The following is an 18,646-nucleotide window of genomic DNA, read 5'->3' as shown; positions in this document are numbered from 1 at the left end:
ATCGACTCGGACTTAGAGTCCTGTGTACGGCAATGCAGCGTGTGTGCTCAGTTGAGCAACGCGCCCAGAAAGGCACCACTAAGTTTGTGGTCCTGGCCCTCCAGGCCATGATCGCGGATCCATGTCAACTATGCAGGCCCGTTTCTCGGTAAAATGTTCTGGTGGTGGTGGATGCTTTTTCAAAATGGATTGAATGTGAAATAATGTTGGGAAGCACCGCCACCGCCACCATTGAAAGCCTGAGGGCCATGTTTGCCACCCACGGTCTGCCTGACATACTGGTCAGTGACCACAGGCCGTGTTTCACCAGTGCCGAATTTAAAGAATTCATGACCCGCAATTGGATCAAACATATCACCTCGGCCCCGTTTAAAGCAGCCTCCAATGGGCAGGCAGAGCAGGCAGTACAAACCATCAAACAGAGCCTTAAACGAGTCACAGAAAGCTCACTCCAAACACGCCTGTCCCGAGTACTGCTCAGCTACCGCACGAGACCCCACTCGCTCACAGGGGTGCCCCCGGCTGAGCTATTCATGAAAAGGACACTTAAAACCAGACTCTCGCTGGTTCACCCTAACCTGCATGATCAGGTAGAGAGCAGGCGGCAGCAACAAAATGTAAACGATGATCGCACCACTGTGTCACGGGAAATTGATCTGAATGACCCTGTGTATGTGCTAAACTATGGACATGGTCTCAAGTGGACCGCGGGCACGGTGATAGCTAAAGAAGGGAGTAGGGGGTTTGTAGTCAAACTAGACAATGGACAAATTTGCAGAAAGCACCTGGACCAAACGAGGTTGTGGTTCACAGACTGCCCTGAACAGCCCACAGCAGACACCACCTTTTTCGAGCCCACAACACACACCCAAACGATCAACGACACCACACCGGACCAGGAAATCGAAGCCATCACGCCCAACAGCCCAGCAAGGCCAGGCTCACCCAGCAGCCCTGCAGGGCCAACAACACAACAGCCCAGCGAGGGCACAGCCAACACACCAGAACAGACATTTGTACTGAGGCGGTCCACCAGGGAAAGAAAGGCTCCCGACCGCCTCACCTTGTAAATACTTTTCACTTTGACTTTGGGGTGGAGTGATGTTGTGTATCTGTAAAGCATGCACTCCCATGTTCCACCACCAGGGAGCGCATCCCCTGAAGTCCCAAGGGATCCCAGCATCCCTTGGGAGCACTGTATATAAACCGGCCCCTAAGGCCTGTTCGTCACGCTGGAGTGTCTTATTAAAGACTGAGGTCACTGTTACTTTAACCTCCCTGTGTGCAGTCTCATCTGTGTTAGGAACACAATAGATAAGAGTTGGCCTTTCATCGTCCCACTGATGTGCAGCAAGATGCTTTCCAGCCCCTTGATAGCAGGGAAGTGTTGGTGGGCCATGAGAGGGATGATGGTGAGCGAGGACATGGAAGTGGGGGCTCTGCTCAAAGCGCTCACACATATCTCTCGTTGCACACCCTCAGTCAGAGCCCCACATGCTGCCTCGGATCCCGATGGTCGAGTCTGCCCCCGCACAGTCGCAGGAGGAGCAGTCTTTGGCAGGGTCCTCACAGGTTCCAAAACCCAGAGAACGTCCGCCAAAAGTGTCAAAGCAGTCAGAGCAGGGAAGTGAGCAGCCTGCCTCTGAGTCTGCTGAAGCCACAGGGATTGCACGGTGTAGGTGTTGTAAAAAAGAAAAGAAGACACAATTATAGACGCACAAGGGTATGCACATGGGTGTGTTATAAAATGGTTAAGTTTCTGCTGAAGTTATGAGCTACATAAAATGTTTTGTTTGTACCACTTTCCCATCTTGCCCATTTCTGCCTGCTGTCTGGCAAGTGGCCTTGTCAGTTGGAGTACATTTTATGACATTACTTAACCTCGAGCAGTGGGTGTATGTGTGACAGGAATGGTCTGGTCATTTTAGGATTACTTTGTTTTGGGGGTTGTGTTGGGGTTTTCAGGGGGTGGGGGGGAAGTTGGTTCAGCATCTGGGTTCCATGTGGGTGCACTGGTGCAACTTAATTAAATCGTGCCATTATAAGGCCATCCTGGGCTTCCCGAGCAGCAATGTGCACCACTACTGGTGCCATCTCCACTTCAGATTCCTCCTCCTCCTCTGAGGAGGAGGAGGCTCCATGCTCTGCGCCTTGTTCTTCCTTTTGCTCCAATCCTCGCTGCTGCGCTGTGTTGTGCAGAGCACAGCATGCAATAATCATTCTGGAGCCCCTGGCTGGTGCATATTGAAGGGCTCCTCCAAATCTGTCCAGGCATCTGAAGCACATCTTCAGCAACCCGACTGCTTGCTCTATCACACATCTCGTTGTCATCTGTCTTTGATGGTAATGCTCTTCAGCCTCATTGCTTGGTCTTCTCAAGGGTGTCATCAGCCACGTCTTCCCTTGTCTCCAAGCAGCCAACCGGTAATTCTGAACGAGAGTGCGAAAATCTGAGAGAGGGTGGACATGAATGAGTCATGACAGCTCCCTCGGAATCTGGTACACAAATGCATGATGATCTTTTTGTGGTTGTAGACGAGCTGCACATTGAGGGAGTGGAAGCCCTTATGGTTCATGAACACTGCTGAGTGATCTAGGGGTGCCATGATGGGCACATGTGTGCAGTCGATGAGGCCCTAAACCTATGGGAAGCCAGCCAGAGCCGCACAGCTGAGCACCTGCTCAGGCTGACTGACTTCATCAGTGACAACTTTTACATAAGTGCCTGACTTGTGAAACATAGCATTGGTCACCTGGGTGATGCGTTTGTGGGCGGCCGACTGCGAGATCCTGCAAAGGTCACCTGCCTCTCCCGAGCAGGTCTCTCGTGTGTTGACTAACGCACCTGAGTTAAAGGCTGAAGCTGGCTTCCCAACACACCGTCAATTTCAGTGCTTTTGACTGCCCACCTGCTCGCAAACCCGCACCCACTTTAAAGTAAAAATTCAGCCCTATGTTCCTATGAGGTGAGGGAATGGTTGAGCAAATTAACAGCTGCGGAGGTATCATGGTGAATGGCTAGACAAAAGCAAGGCAGTTGGGTGTTTGGAAGTTCCAGGGAACAGGCAATTGGAAGTGGGTAGGGGGTTGTGGGTGGTGAGAGGAAATGGTAAGAGATAGCCTTGTCAGTGATTGAGACCATGGGAGTAGAGAGGTCACAGAAGATGGCCAGGTAACTGCAGAGAGTTTATCGGCATTTAAACCTCACAGCCATTGAAAAATATTGCGTTGATTTCTCATTTCACAAAGGAACTAAGAACATAGAAAGAGAAGTAGGTGGTTCAGTCGATCAAACCTGTTCTGCAATTCAGTTATACAAGAACATCAGAATATAAGAAATAGGAGCAGGAATAGGCTATTCGGCCCCTAGAGTCTGCTCTGCCATTCAATAAGATCATGGCTGATTTGATCTTAGCCTCAACTCCACTTTCCTGCCTTTTCCCCATAACCCTTGACTCCCCTGTAGTTCAAAAATCTGTCTATCTCCACCTTGAATGGGGTAGAGAATTCCAAAGATTCATGACCCTCTAAGAGAAGAAATTCCTTGTCATCTCTGTTTTAAATGGGTGACCCCTTATTCTGAAACTATGCCCCCTAGTTCTAGATTCCCCCATGAGGGGAAACATCCTCTCAGCATCTACTTTATCATGGCTGATCTGTATCTCAACTTCAATTAATGGACTTTGCTCCATATCCCTTGATACTTTTACCTAACAAAAATCTATTGATCTTAGTCTTGAAAATTTCAACTGACCTCCAGCATCCACAGACTTTTGGAGGAGTAAGTTTCATATTTCCACTAACTTTTATGTGAAAAAGCATTTCCTAATTTCCTAAGTAGCCTTGCTCTAAATTTAAGTTTGTGCTCTTTGGTTCTGGATTTTCCCACCAGAGGAAATCGTTTCTCTCTACCTACCCTATCAAATCCCTTTATCATTTTAAACACCTTGATTAGATCACCCTTCAACCTTCTAAACGCAAGGAATATAGGTTTGCGCAACCTGTCCTCATAATGTTACCGTTTCAACCCCAGTATCATTCTGGTGAATTTGCACTGTACTTTCTCCAAAGCCAATATATCCTTCCTGAGGTACACCCAGAACTAAACGCAGTACTCCAGTTGGGGTTTGACCGAAGCTCTGAACAGCTGAAGCATCACTTCCTCGCTTTTGTATTCCAGCCCCCTTGAGATAAAGGTCAACATTTCATGAGCATTTTTGATTACTTTTTAGATCGGTGCACTACATTTTAGTAATTTGCATACATGGACACCGACATCTCTTTGCTCTACCACAGCTCCTAGGCTTACACCATTAAGAAAGTATTCCGATTTGTCTTTCTCAGGTCCAATCTGGTTCAACAAACAGCTCAAATTATGAATTTGTTTCCATATCATACATTGTAGTGAAATTGTATTAAGTGCTTTTTTATATCTTTAAGTGTACAAATAATAACAGAGTGTGAACTGATCATTTTTTTGCTGAGTTTTCTGCCGTCCTCTCCTCTCATGAGGATGTCACCTTCTTGCAGGGATACCACTCCACAAAGGCTGGTTGCTTTCAACTCCCTCATCCAAGTAGCCTTGGTACAGAGTGTCAGTGTGCTATTTGACCATGGAGATGACCACAGCCAAACCCCAGCTTATCCTATCCTGACATGAACATACACTGTGGCTCACTGGACAGTGATCACCAGGAGCTAAATTTCCCCCTCCCTATCGTAGGGGCACCCAGGTTGTTGCACCCCTAATTCCATCCCAGCTGGGGTGTTCATACCTGAGACTTTCCAATCTGGATGGCTCAGCAACTTAACTGGATCAACTTGCTGAGACACAGAGCTGCAGTGCAAACTCATGGATTACAATAGTATGATTACTCACTGCATTCCAGAAGGTGATAGTTTGATGTTAATAAAATAACTATGTAATGCTCATTAACTACTAAATCTGTGGCTAAAAAATTGCAGCAATAGTGGAAGATAATGGGGACAAAATTGGGTGCCTTTGCGCCTCCCGTTAGCACCTCCAGGGGGAGAAAACGAAGCGCCAATGGTTTTGCGATAGGGCGCAGTGAGATCAGCAACTCCCGCTAAATTCAGTGGGAGATTTGCAGTGGTGCTACGACATTGTGTCCTGATCTCCTTCGCCCGGGGATCGTGATGTCATTGCCACGCACATCACCCCGGTATCACCCCAGACCCGAAATTGAGTTCTGTCTCTGCAACAGCGACAGCTGCAGGAGGAATGCATTGGGCAGCCGGCCACTTCAAGAGCGATGATTAAAGGCGAGGTGGCCGAGGTAAGTAAAAAAAAATAATTACCTTCTCTCTCGCAGCTTTTTTTGTGGGTTCCTGCCCACGATCGATCAGCCGGCACTCTGCTTGGGTGCTGGGCTGATCGCACGGGATTGCGGCTGCTGTCATTGAAAAGGTAAGTTTTTTTCCTTTGCGGAGCCTGCAGCGATGGCCTTGCCCTTTAAGGGATAGAAGGAGTCTTTCAACGTGGCAGTGCTGCATGTCCCAGTGCGCAGCACTGCTGAACTAACTGCCTCACCTGCTGCAGATAGCGTTCCAGGAAGGAAGTGGAGTGCTTGATTCCTTCTTGCAGCGCAAACGCCAAATTTTTTTCAAGTTTGAAATAATTAGCGCCTGCCACTAATTTTTCAAACTTTTAAAAATACCTCAAACGGGGCAATACCAAATTTCACCCCCAAAGTATTTCTTGAAGCAAATTCTTGAAAAATGGCCTTATTAAAATTGTAAACTTTTCCTCTGTCATGAAATAGATTTTGAATCCCTTACCAGACCTGCAACTCTGCAAAGGTAGCCTTGATCTTCTTCACGGAAGCATCCATTTCCTCTTTGATCAGGAGTTGGTATCTGGCCAACGAGACAGTGCATCGCTGCAGGTCTTTCACCGATTTTTCAATGCTCGTACCTATTTAGTGAAACACAAACTTCTGTATCATCATTGGGTAATTTAATAACATCTTGTTTATTTTGCAGGGTAATTATAAATTGTGTCTATAACCAGCCTGCGTGACTGTAGGATTACAGTGAGTGTAATGCTCCACATTGTCATTGGCCACCATTCTGAGCAGGCACATAAACAGCCCTTTAACTATCAGGTTAAATGCATAGATGCACGTGAGAGTAATTCATTTTTTATTGAATAATAATAACTTTTCTAAAGTTATAGAATAAAGCAATAGATAATTTTAGCAACTGTACTTATAACCATCATCAGGAGGAGATTTGGATCCCAAGTCTGGCTTGAATTCAGAGGTGAGAAGATAGTTTTCTTATTCACTCCATCAATAATCCTCCCCAGTTGAACTTGTTTGTATGCCCAAGTAGTAGAGTCCCTGAAGTTAAACTTAATAAGGGTCTTCAGTTAAAATGAAGGTATAAATTGTATATTTAGTATTTCCATAGATAGCAGCCTATTTTTAAAAAACATTTCACTTTGGCTTCAATTACGATACTTTTTATATACCAGTGATTTTTTTTAAAATATTCATGCACGGGATATGGTTGTCGCTGGCAAAGCCAGCATTTATTGCTCACCCCTAATTGCCCTTTGAGAAGCTGGTGGTGAGCCACCTTGATGACAACTGAGTGGCTTGCTAGCCCATTTCAGAGGGCAGTTAAGTGTCAACCACATATCTATCCACAATGCAGCGTTAGCAGCCCAAACAAATACCAAGATTCCTCTTTGTAATATTGTGTTCTGTTATTTAACCAGGAAAACTACTTTGAAGTAAATTTAGCCTGGAGCTGCCACTTTGTTTCCGTTATACTGAACCATGTGACTGTTATCATTGCACACTGGACTGGACGGGTAGGCTGCAACAAACCATCCCATTGGTCCAATTAATGTAACAGAATGGGAGAATCAAAGATCATATTAAATCACCTGGATAACAATATGAAAGCAGTTTTTTGACAGGTATTCAATTTCTTTAAAAAAGTCCAACTCCACTGACAAACTTTGATTTGTTTGCCGTCATTTATTCATTCATTCCTCTTCTCTGTGGTCTCAATGGCCCCTGCCAGCGCCATTCTACCACCTGACAGTAGGGGCTGCGTGAGAGCGGACTGTTGCCTTACAATGAAGGGCCAGGCTTCTGTTCCAGGGTACAATGTGGTAACTCAAATACACTATCCCATTCTTAGTGCTACAAACTTAATGCAGCATGTTGTGTATAGAAGAACTCCATAAAGCTGAGTACTGTAACACACAACCGACCCCGTACAATGAGGCGTCACAAGCTAGCACTAAACATTTACATGGGTCATAGTGTACAAGTAACTTATTTGAACATAGCAGGTTCCTGGCCTTCTCAAAGGCTGTGTCTTGAGATTTGCCCCAAACCCAGTCGTCACCCTTACGTAGCAACATGTGCAAAGGCTCTAACAATGTGCTCAACCCGGGTGGACAGTTACCAAAATAGTTGAGGAGTCCCAGGAACGAACACAGCTCCGTCATATTCTATGGTCTGGGTGCATTCTTGATGGCCTCTGCCTTTGAGTCCGTGGGCCTCATGCCGTCTGCTGCAATCTTTCTCCCCAAAAATTCGACTTCTGGCGCCAGGAAAACACACTTGGAGCATTTCAGCCTGAGTCCCATTCTGTCTAGGCGACTTAGAACCTCTTCCAGGTTGTGTAGATGTTCGATGGTGCCACAACCAGTGATCAGGATGTCGTCTTGAAACACAACGGTGTATGAAACAGATTTCAGCAAACTTTCCTTGTTTCTCTGGAAAATGGCTGCAGCTGAGCGAATCCTGAAAGGGCACCTGTGGTATTTAAACAGCCTTTTGTGTGTGTTGATGTACGTCACTCTTTTCGAAGATTCAGCCAGCTCCTGTGTCATGTAGGCGGAGGTTAGGTGAACTCGGTGAATGACTTCCTCCCCCCCCACCCTGCTAACGTTGTGAACAGGTCATCTGCCTTGGGAAGCGGGTACTGGTCCTGTATTGATACTCGGCTAATCGTTACCTTGTAGTCACCGCAGATTCTGACCGTGCCATCGCTTTTCAACACCGGAACAATTGGATGGGCCCACTCGTTGAACTCAACTGGGGATATGATTCCTTCGCGTTGGAGTCTTTCCAGTTCGATCTCGACTTTCTCCATCATCGTGTACGGAACCGCCCGAGCCTTGTGATGGATGGGCTGTGCATTGGGGCCTAGATGGATCTGTACCTTGGCGCCTGTGAAGATGCCGATGCATGGTTCGAATAGCGAGGGAAACTTGCTCAGCACTTGAGCACATGAGGCGTCATCCACTGAAGATAATGCTTTGATGTCGTTCCAATTCCATCTAATCTTTTCTAACCAGCTTCTGCTGAACAGTGTTGGGTCATTGCCTGGAACAATCCACAATGATAGGTCATGCATAGCTCCATCATACGATACCTTCATTGCCGCACTTCCAATGACTGGTATGAGCTCTTTGGTGTAGGTACGCAGCTTTGCATTAATCGGGCTCAGTTTGGGCCTTTGTGCTTTATTGCCCCACAGTTTTGCAAAAGCCTTTTGGCTCATTATTGACTGACTCACACCCATGTCCAACTCCATGGATACTGGAACTCCATTTAATTTAACTTTCAGCATTTTAGGAGGGCGCTTGGTGGTGAAGGTATGTACCCCATACACTTCTTCCTCGGGTTGAGTTGCCTGTGCTGCGTGATCCACGCCGGATCGATCATCTTCTGCCACATGGTGTGTAGCAGCACGTTTGCACATTCGCTGGAGGTGCCCCATCGTTGCGCAGCCTTTGCACACGTAGTGCTTGAATTGACATTGATGGGCCCGATGATTACCCCCGCAGTGCCAACACGGTGCTAATGGATTCACATTCACCCCCGATGGCGGACTCTGAGTCATCACAGGTCTTGCAGCCGCAGACATATAGGCCCTGCCATATGCAGTTCAGCCTGCTAGTGATGTCATTTTACGCACAGTACTTGCTGGTGAGCATCGATGTTAAGAAGATATCTATTTGGTGTTATCATCCATGGTCAGGCATGCCTGGGTGATCGCGATGGCCCTGCTCAGGTCTAGGGTTTCGGCAGCCAGCAGCTTTCAAAGAATAACCTTGTGGCTGATGTCCAACACGAAAAAGTCCCGCAGCATTTGCCCCAAAGCAGCTGCAAAATTGCAAGGTCCCATAAGGCGTCTCAGGTCCGTGACATAGTCCGCCACGTCCTGGCCCCTGGAGCGATGGTGCGTGTAAAAACAATATCTGGCCATGAGGATACTCTCCTTCAGCTTGAGGTGGTCCCGAACCAGCATGCACAACTCTGTATATTCCTTCTCCGTTGGTTTTGTCGGTGCGAGCAGATTCTTGATGAGGCCGTATATTTTAGGTCGACAGACGGTGAGGAGAACCGCCCACTGTGCTTGGCCGCGTTAGTGTCTCCTTCCAGCTCGTTGGCCACGGAGTACTGGTCAAGGCACTCGACGAAGGCTTCCCAATCATCACCCTCTACGAATCTCTCTAATATTCCAACGGCAGCCATGGTTGCGTGGAGGTTCGTATTCTGTTACTCGGCACCAATTGTTGTGTATAGAAAAACTCCACGAGGCTGAGTACTGTGAGCAAAACTTAGTGTGACCTTAGTCTTTTTTATTACAACTCCAGAGTGCCTAAACAATATGGCAGCCAACCTTTTATACTGGCCCTGCACGTGTGTGCAGGTGAGCATTGGGACTCCACACAGTCGCGCTCTCTGGTGGCAAGTATTACATAGTTACATACATAACACAGCAGATAAAATATCTTAAAACAGTACTGTTGCCAAGAATTTCTACTTTGCAAACCAGACATCTCTGCTTGGCATTTTGAGTTTTTTTTTTAAGGAAATGATATCCAGATAAATCTCGATAAATTTTCACATTTACATTTTGAAGCTATTCAAAAAGACGATTATTATGTGAATTATTTAACAGACCCACACGAGTATGGTCACTTTATCACCCTCTCCGAATAGACCCCAATTTATATTCTGGCTTGCAAGCTCAAAATTCTTGACCACAATGTTCCTTTAAGAAAAGGAATAAGAACAGTAAATACTCAGAAGGATATTATCTGGGCTGCATGCTGACATCGAAAGTTAGCAACTAATCTCCTAGTTTTGCTTTCCCCTCAGTATTTCATAAAACTCTTGGCGGCAGATTCTGCAGCTGCACTCAGGGTTTTGGCATCATTTAATAACAGCTATTTCTTTGTGCAACTTTCGTTGTGAATAGCTTTGCTCAATGGGCCCTGTAAAACTGATTGCTGCCTAGTCGCAGCTGGAGGTGGTCAGCAACGTTTTACAGCACAATCTGTGCTGAGATCATTGGGCCCATTTCTCCAGCAGTCATTGATTAGTGTGGAGCAGGCTTCATAGCCTGGGACGACATGATTATTTTCCAATAAATGCAAAGTTTTATTCCCCCCACAAAATCCCGTTCACAAGATTTACTCGACCCTCTTTTTCTTCACCACTGAATCATTTACAAAAAATTACACAGAATGTACAGCACAGAAACAGGCCATTCGGCCCAACTGGTCTATGTCTGTGTTTTTACTCCACACGAGCCTTCACTCGGTTTACAAACTCTCGTTGGAGGCATTCTTGGAGGTTTGATCACTTGACACTCTGACCACATGACATCTGACCATGTGATGCCCAGTCACATGATATCTGATCACATGACTTCTATAAATGTCACTGCATTTATCTTATAAAGGTTGTGTCGCATGTAGTCGAGTATTTTTGCTTGTGGCTTTGAGCCAGAAGCCATTGTGTGACAAGTTCCAAGAACCAGGAGGCTATCCATGAGCAAGCAAAGAGACGAGACCGAAGGTGGGAAAGAGGTGAGGGCGGGGAAGAGGGGAGAGGGAGGAGGAGAGACCGATTGCGGGGAGACCGAGGGCGGGGAGGAGAGGAGACCGAGGACGGGGAGACCGAGGGTAGGGAGACCAAGGGCAAGGAGACCGAGGGTGGGCAGACCGAGGAAGAAGGGAGGGGAAGGAGGGGAGACTGAGGGGGAGGGGAGACCGAGGGTGGGAGACTGAAGGAGGGGAGACCGAGGGCAGGGAGAACGAGGAAGAGGGGAGGGGGAGGAGGGGGGAGGAGGGGAGACCGAGGGGGAGAAGGAGGGGAGGCCGAGGGTGGGAGACCGAGGGTGGGGAGGAGGGGAGACCGAGGGCGGGGAGGAGGGGAGACCGAGGACGGGGAGACCGAGGGCGGGGAGGAGGGGAGACCGAGGACGGGGAGACCGAGGGCGGGGAGGAGGGGAGGAGAGGAGACCGAGGACGGGGAGGAGAGGAGACCGAGGATGGGGAGACCGAGGGCGGGGAGGAGGGGAGACCGAGGGCGGGGAGGAGGAGGGGAGACCGAGGGTGGGGAGGAGAGGAGGCCGAGAACGGGGAGACTGAGGGCGGGGAGGAGGGGAGACTGAGAGCGGGGAGGAGGGGAGACCGAGGGCGGGGAAGAGGGGAGGGCGAAGAGGAGGGGAGAGTGAGGGCAGGGAAGAGGGGAAAAAGGGGTTTTGGGGAAGAGGGTAAACTGGGGATGGGGAATCCAAAGGTGGGGGAGCGATTTGCGGAGGGGAATCAAGAGGTAGAAGGAACTTTGATTTCACCAGTAACTATTAGTAACTCACTGAAATTGCACTGGTAACTAATAGTAAAGTGGGTAGCACTCTGACCTCTGAGTCAGAAGGTTGCAGGTTCATCCCACTGCAGAGACTTGAGCGCAAAAACTGAGGTAAACACTCCAGGGAGTGTTGAACTATTGGAGGTGCCATCTGTCAGATAAACCGAGGCCCCGTCTGCTCTCTCAGGTGGAGAATAAGAACATAAGAACATAAGAAAAGTAGCAGGAGTAGGCCATACGACTCCTCGAGCCTGCTCCACCATTTAATACGATCATGGCTGATCCGATCATGGACTCAAGTCCACTTCCCTGCCCGTTCCCCATAACCCCTTAATCCCTTAAGAAACTGGCTATCTCTGTCTTAAATTTATTCAATGACCCAGCTTCCACAGCTCTCTGAGGCAGTGAATTCCACAGATTTACAACCCTCCGAGAGAAGAAATTCCTCCTCATCTCAGTTTTAAATGGGCAGCCCCTTATTCTAAGATCATGCCCCCTAGTTCTAGTCTCACCTATCAGTGGAAACATCCTCTCTGCATCCACTTTGTCAAGCCCCCTCATAATCTTACGTTTCGATCAGATCACTACTCATTCTTCTGAATTCCAATGAGTGGAGGCCCAACCTACTCAACCTTTCCTCATAACTCAACCCCCTCACCTCCGGAATCAACCTTGTGAACCTTCTCTGAACTGCCTCCAAAGCAAATATATCCTTTCGTAAATATGGAAACCAAAACTGCACGCAGTATTCTAGGTGTGGCCTCACCAATACCCTGTATAACTGTAGCAAGACTTCTATGCTTTTATACTCCATCCCCTTTGCAATAAAGGCCAAGATTCCATAGGCCTTCCTGATCAATTGCTGTACCTGCATACTAACCTTTTGTGTTTCCTGTACCAGGACCCCCAGATGTAAAAGATCCCATGAGAGTAATTTGAAGAAGAGCAGGGGAGTTATCCCCAGTGTAGTGGCTAATATTTATCCCTCAATCAACATCACTAAAACAGATTATCTGGGCATTATAAAGTTGCTGTTTGTGGGAGCTTGCTGTGCACAAATTGGCTGCTGCATTTCCTATATTACAACAGTGACTATACTTCATTAGCTGTAGAGCACTCTGGGACATCCTGAGGTTGTGAAAGGTGCTATATAAATGCAAGTCTTTATTTCTTACTTTCTCATAAGCAACAATAATACAATAACTCACCAATAGTAATAACGACTTGTATTTATATAGCGCCTTTAACATAGTGAAACGTCCCAAAGTGCTTCACAGGAGTATTACGAGATTTAAAATAATTTGACAAAGAGCCACATAAAGAGAAATTATGGCAGGTGATCAAAAGCTTGGACAAAGAGGTAGGTTTTAAGGAGCGTCTTGAAGGAGGAAAGAGAGGTAGAGAGGCGGAGAGGTTTAGGCAGGGAATTCCAGAGCTTAAGGCCAAGACAACAGAATGCACTGCCACCAATGGTTGAGCGATTATAATCAGGGCTGCTCAAGAGGGTTGTGGGGCTGGAGGAGATTACAGAGATACGGAGGGGCGAGGCCATGGAGGGATTTAAGAACAAGGATGAGAATTTTGAAATCGAGACGTTGCCTAACCGGGAGCTAATGCATATCAGCGAGCACAGGGGTGATGGGTAAGTGGGACTTGGTGCGAGTTAGGATACAGGCAACCGAATTTTGGATCACCTCTAGTTTACGTAGGGTAGAATGTGGGAGGCCAGACAGGAGTGCATTGTAATAGTTACGTCTAGAGGTAACAAAGGCATGGATGAGAGCTTCAGCAACGGATGAGCTGAGGCAAGAGCGGAGACGGGCGATGTTACGGAGGTGGAAATAAGCAGTCTTAGTTCTGTTGCGGATATGTGATCGAAAGCTCATTTCAGGGTCAAATGTGACACCAAGGTTGCAAACAGTCTGCTTCAGCCTCAGACAATAATACAACTCACTGATAGTCGATATAAAACTGATTGTATTAACAACAGCAACTTGTACTTATATAGCGCCTTTAACATAGTGAAACATCCCAAAGCGCTTCACAGGAGTATTATGAGATTTTAAAAAATTTAACAAAGAGCCACATAAAGAGAAATTAGGGCAGGGAACGGAGTTTGTGGCGGGGACCGAAAACAATGGCTTTGGTCTTTGCAATTTTCAATTGGAGAAAATTTCTGCTCATCCAGAACTGGATGTCGGACAAGCAGTCTGACAAATTAGAGACCGTGGAGGGGTCGAGAGAAGCGGTAGTGACGGAGAGCAGGGTGTCATCAGCGTACATGTGGAAACTGATGCTGTATTTATGGATGATGTCGCCAAGTGGCAACATATAGATGAGAAATAGTGGGGGGGGGGGGTTGCAAGGATAGATCCTTGGGGGACACCAGAGGTAACGATGCAGGGGCGGGAAGAGAAGCCATTGCAGGCGATTCTCTGGCTACGATTAGATAGATAAGTGTAATGCCCCAATATTCTGCCTGTAACTAGTCGTAATCCTATAACCTGCTGATATTTACCCTGAAACCATGGCCAGAATCCCTCTCCTGCACTACACAAGATATGATCAGGCTCCCAGTCAAGGCTACTTTTAACAGGCCCGATCTCTCTCCTTATCCCTTTGGACTGTGGTTGTGACTCAGGTTCTGTGTGAAGGTGACAACTCTGAACTGGGAGCCTCAGTCAAAGCTGATCTGTACCTGGACTTCACGCGTCAAAACCGGCCGGTACAGACCAACCTGAACCAAACCGAGAGATTGCACAAAGGGCAGTGAGCTCAGTGATTAGGGCACTTCTCACAGGGCACGTCATCCTAAACTCTGCTCAGCACCAACATTACTAAATTACTCCCTGAGCTCGGACTCAAAAAAGTAGAAATTTGATAGAATTATGGGAATTATATCAAAGGAGGACGCCATTCGGCCCGTGGCACACGTGCTGGTGCTCTCACTGGGTACTCTCATAGAAACATAGGAACATAAAAATAGGAGCAGGAGTAGGCCATTCGGCCCTTCGAGCCTGCACCACCATTCAATAAGATCATGGCTGATCATTCACCTCAGTATCCCTTTCCTGCTTTCTCTCCATACCCCTTGATCCCTTTAGCCGTAAGGGCCATATCTAACTCCCTCTTGAATATATCCAATGAACTGGCATCAACAACTCTCTGCGGTAGGGAATTCCACAGGTTAACAACTCTCTGAGTGAAGAAGTTTCTCCTCATCTCAGTCCTAAATGGCTTACCCTTTATCCTTAGATTGTGTCCCCTAGTTCTGGATTTCCCCAACATCGGGAACATTCTTCCTGCATCTAACATATCCAGTCCCATCAGAATTTTATATGTTTCTATGAGATCCCCTCTCATCCTTCTAAATTCAAGTGAATATAGGCCCAGTTGATCCAGTCTCTCCTCATATGTCAGTCCCGCCATCCCAGGAATCAGTCTGGTGAAGCTTCGCTGCACTCCCTCAATAGCAAGAACGTCCTTCCTCAGATTAGGAGACCAAAACTGAACACAATATTCCAGGTGAGGCCTCACCAAGGCCCTGTACAACTGCAGTAAGACCTCCCTGCTCCTATACTCAAATCCCCTAGCTATGAAAGCCAACATACCATTTGTCTTCTTCACCGTCTGCTGTACCTGCATGCCAACTTTCAATGACTGATGTACCATGACACCCAGGTCTCGTTGCACCTCCCCTTTTCCTAATCTGCTGCCATTCAGATAATATTCTCCCTTCGTGTTTTTGCCACCAAAGTGGATAACCTCACATTTATCCACGTTATACGACATCTGCCATGCATTTGCCCACTCACCTAACCTGTCCAAGTCAACCTGCAGCCTCTTAGCATCCTCCTCCCAGCTCACACTGCCACCTAGCTTAGCGTCATCTGCAAACTTGGAGATATTACACTCAATTCCATCATCTAAATCATTAATGTATATTGTAAATAGCTGGGGTCCCAGCACTGAGCCCTGCGGCACCCCACTAGTCACTGTCTTCCATTCTGAAAAGGATCCGTTTATCCCGACTCTCTGCTTCCTGTCTGCCAACCAGTTCTCTATCCATGTCAGTACATTACTCCCAATACCATGTGCTTTGATTTTGCACACCAATCTCTTGTGTGGGACCTTGTCAAAAACCTTTTGAAAGTCCAAATACACCACATCCACTGGTTCTCCCTTGTCCACTCTACTAGTTACATCCTCAAAAAATTCCAGAAGATTTGTCAAGCAGGATTTCTTTTTCATAAATCAAAGCTGACTTGGACCAATCCTGTCACTGCTTTCCAAATGCGCTGCTATTTCATCTTTAATAATTGATTCCAACATTTTCCCCACTACTGATGTCAGGCTAACCGGTCTATAATTATCCGTTTTCTTTCCCTCCTTTTTTAAAAAGTGGTGTTACATTAGCTATCCTCCAGTCCATAGGAACTGATCCCGAGTCGATAGACTGTTGGAAAATGATCACCACTGCATCCACTATTTCTAGGGCCACTTCCTTAAGTACTCTGGGATGCAGACTATCAGGCCCCGGGGATTTATCGGCCTTCAATCCCATCAATTTCCCTAACACAATTTCCCACCTAATAAGGATTTCCTTCAGTTCCTCCTTCTCACTAGACCCTCGATCCCCTAGTATTTCCGAAAGGTTATTTGTGTCTTCTTTCATGAAGACAGAACCAAAGTATTTATTCAACTGGTCTGCCATTTCTTTGTTCCCATTATAAATTCATCTGAATCTGACTGCAAGGGACCTACGTTTGTCTTCACTAATCTTTTTCTCTTCTCATATCTATAGAAGCTTTTGCAGTCAGTTTTTATGTTCCCTGCAAGCTTCCTCTCATACTCTATTTTCCCTCTCCTAATTAGACCCTTTGTCCTCCTCTGCTGACTTCTAAATTTCTCCCAGTCCTCAGGTTTGCAGCTTTTTCTGGCTAATTTAAATGCCTCTTCCTTGGATTTAACACTATCCCTAATTTCCCTTGTTAGCCACGGTTGAGCCACCTTCCCCATTTTATTTTTCTCCAGACAGCGATGTACAATTGTTGAAGTTCATCCATGTGATTTTTAAATGTTTGCCATTTATGGGATGGCACACAGCGGTGGGAAATGTAAACAGTTGCTCTCCCAGGCTTCTGGAGGCACAGCTTCGGAGAGGTATCTCCGATTAAGGTAAACTCCCAGTCACACCGGGAGGTTTGGAGACCCTAGCCTCCATCCACCCTACTCAGGTAATCCAGCAGGTCTGGGTACAGACCCAGCAGAATCTCTCCTAATACACCTTAATCCACGTGGAATGTAACTCTCCTGCTCGGTTCAAATATTTATATTCTGTTAATGTATCAAATGTTAATGTAGGGTTCCATACCATTTATATAGAGTTACATAGAATTTACAGCACAGAAACGGGACATTCAGCCCAACTGGTCCATGCCGTGTTTATGGTCCACATGAACCTCCTCCCACTCTACTTCGTCGAACCCCATCAGTGTAAGCTTCTATTCCTTTCTCCCTCATGTGTTTATCTAGCTTCCCCTTATGCTATTCACCTCAACTACTCCCTGTGGTGGCGAGTTCGACATTATAACCATTCTCTGAGTAAAGACGTTTCCCCTGAATTCCTTATTGGATTTATTGGTGACTATCTTATCTGACACCAATTTTTGCTATAGAACAGATATTTGACTATTATGTGGCTTGAAGTTGTCTCAACTTTGCACTGTCAGCAATAGTGCGGTGTCGTGGCAGTGCAGTCATACAAATCAAATTCAGGCGATCACCTGAAGGGGCGAGCCAACCAACTCTTCGCACTGGCTACAGTATAACTGCGCTCGGTGTGAGGGGAACTTTTCATTTGTTTTTTTCCCTCCCCTCTTTTCCTCTTCTCTCCTGAAATCACTGACTCCCTGCCGGAACAGAGTTTCACAGGAACCAGGCTCCCTCCAGTACCATGTCCAAGTGGTCAGTATTGACATGCAGGCCTTAACAGTGACGGCGCATTTGTACTTCAATGGCAGCATCAGTGTAAGGCTTCTCCCAGACACTGCAGTTAGAATGTGAGTGCAGCCCAAATCCAAAGTCAGGGCCTAACCCGACACCAGAACCAAGAAGTGAGGATTCCTGGAGAGTTGGTCTCACTCGGCTTCACTTGAAGGGCTAGACACCCGATTTACACTCCACGAGTTTAACGGCAGCTGTGAAGCTGAAACAACTTTGCTTGCTGCACTAAATCTATCATCTAAATCCATTCCGAGAGTCAGCAGGCTGTTCAACTTTGGAAAGCATCGCGACAGAACCTGATTCTGTTTTTATATGGCGTCCACACACGTGGATTCGCGCCAGAGGTTGGGGAATAGCAATCAAGGGTAGGAACCTCTGCCAATTTTGCACTCCCCAACCCAGGGTCAGTGAGGCCAATTCTGGCATTCCTACTGACATCCTGGCTGACATTAGAGAACTCAGCACAGATTGCGGTTCAAATCCGATACATTCTCTGGCTGCACAGCTAAGCTCTCAGGAGATCTGAAATAAATAAATAAATGTTAAATGTACCCAGGAGGGTTAACTGACAGCTTGCCAACTTTTTCAACATCAGTTTTAACTGTTCGCAAAGAGTTGGCTGTGCTATCCTCAGGTATCTGCAGTGAGGTCTTTGAGTTCAATACTTTTCAATAAACATTAATGCAGCAAATTCTCTTTCAGTGTGGGTACCTCCTGATGAACAACAAGTGAGATAGAACTATATTTCTTCAAAGTGAAACTAAAAGAGAAGTGCATAGCGATTTAAACAAAACATGGAGGATGAACAGCAATTTCCAGAGATAAACAGCTGCTCAGTGCCCGCTGGGGCTTCACTTGCTGCTATCAGGATGTACAGTGGGGTTTTATAGATCCCAAAGGAACCCTACATCTCATTGGAAACATTAAAATTATTCTTCATTGTTAAGCAGATGTCCCTTCAGTTAATATTTCCAGTATGTCTTTAACGA

The 18,646-nt window shown here is 46.7% G+C and overlaps 1 protein-coding gene across 4 annotated transcripts in view; it reads right to left on the bottom strand.

Annotated features, from left to right (window-relative positions):
- LOC139259954 (SPATS2-like protein) overlaps positions 1 to 18,646 on the bottom strand; it is a 398,117-nt gene that overhangs the window by 145,275 nt on the left and 234,196 nt on the right. For all 4 annotated transcript variants that reach the window (XM_070875947.1, XM_070875949.1, XM_070875948.1 and 1 more), the window contains one exon: positions 5,800 to 5,935. In XM_070875947.1, coding sequence (XP_070732048.1) covers positions 5,800 to 5,935 — 136 coding nt within the window. The remainder of the gene's footprint in view (positions 1 to 5,799; positions 5,936 to 18,646) is intronic.

This window comes from Pristiophorus japonicus, chromosome 3 (genome assembly GCF_044704955.1).
Source record: "Pristiophorus japonicus isolate sPriJap1 chromosome 3, sPriJap1.hap1, whole genome shotgun sequence".
NCBI lineage: Eukaryota > Metazoa > Chordata > Chondrichthyes > Pristiophoridae > Pristiophorus > Pristiophorus japonicus.
This window is presented reverse-complemented; position numbering and strand designations above follow the sequence as displayed.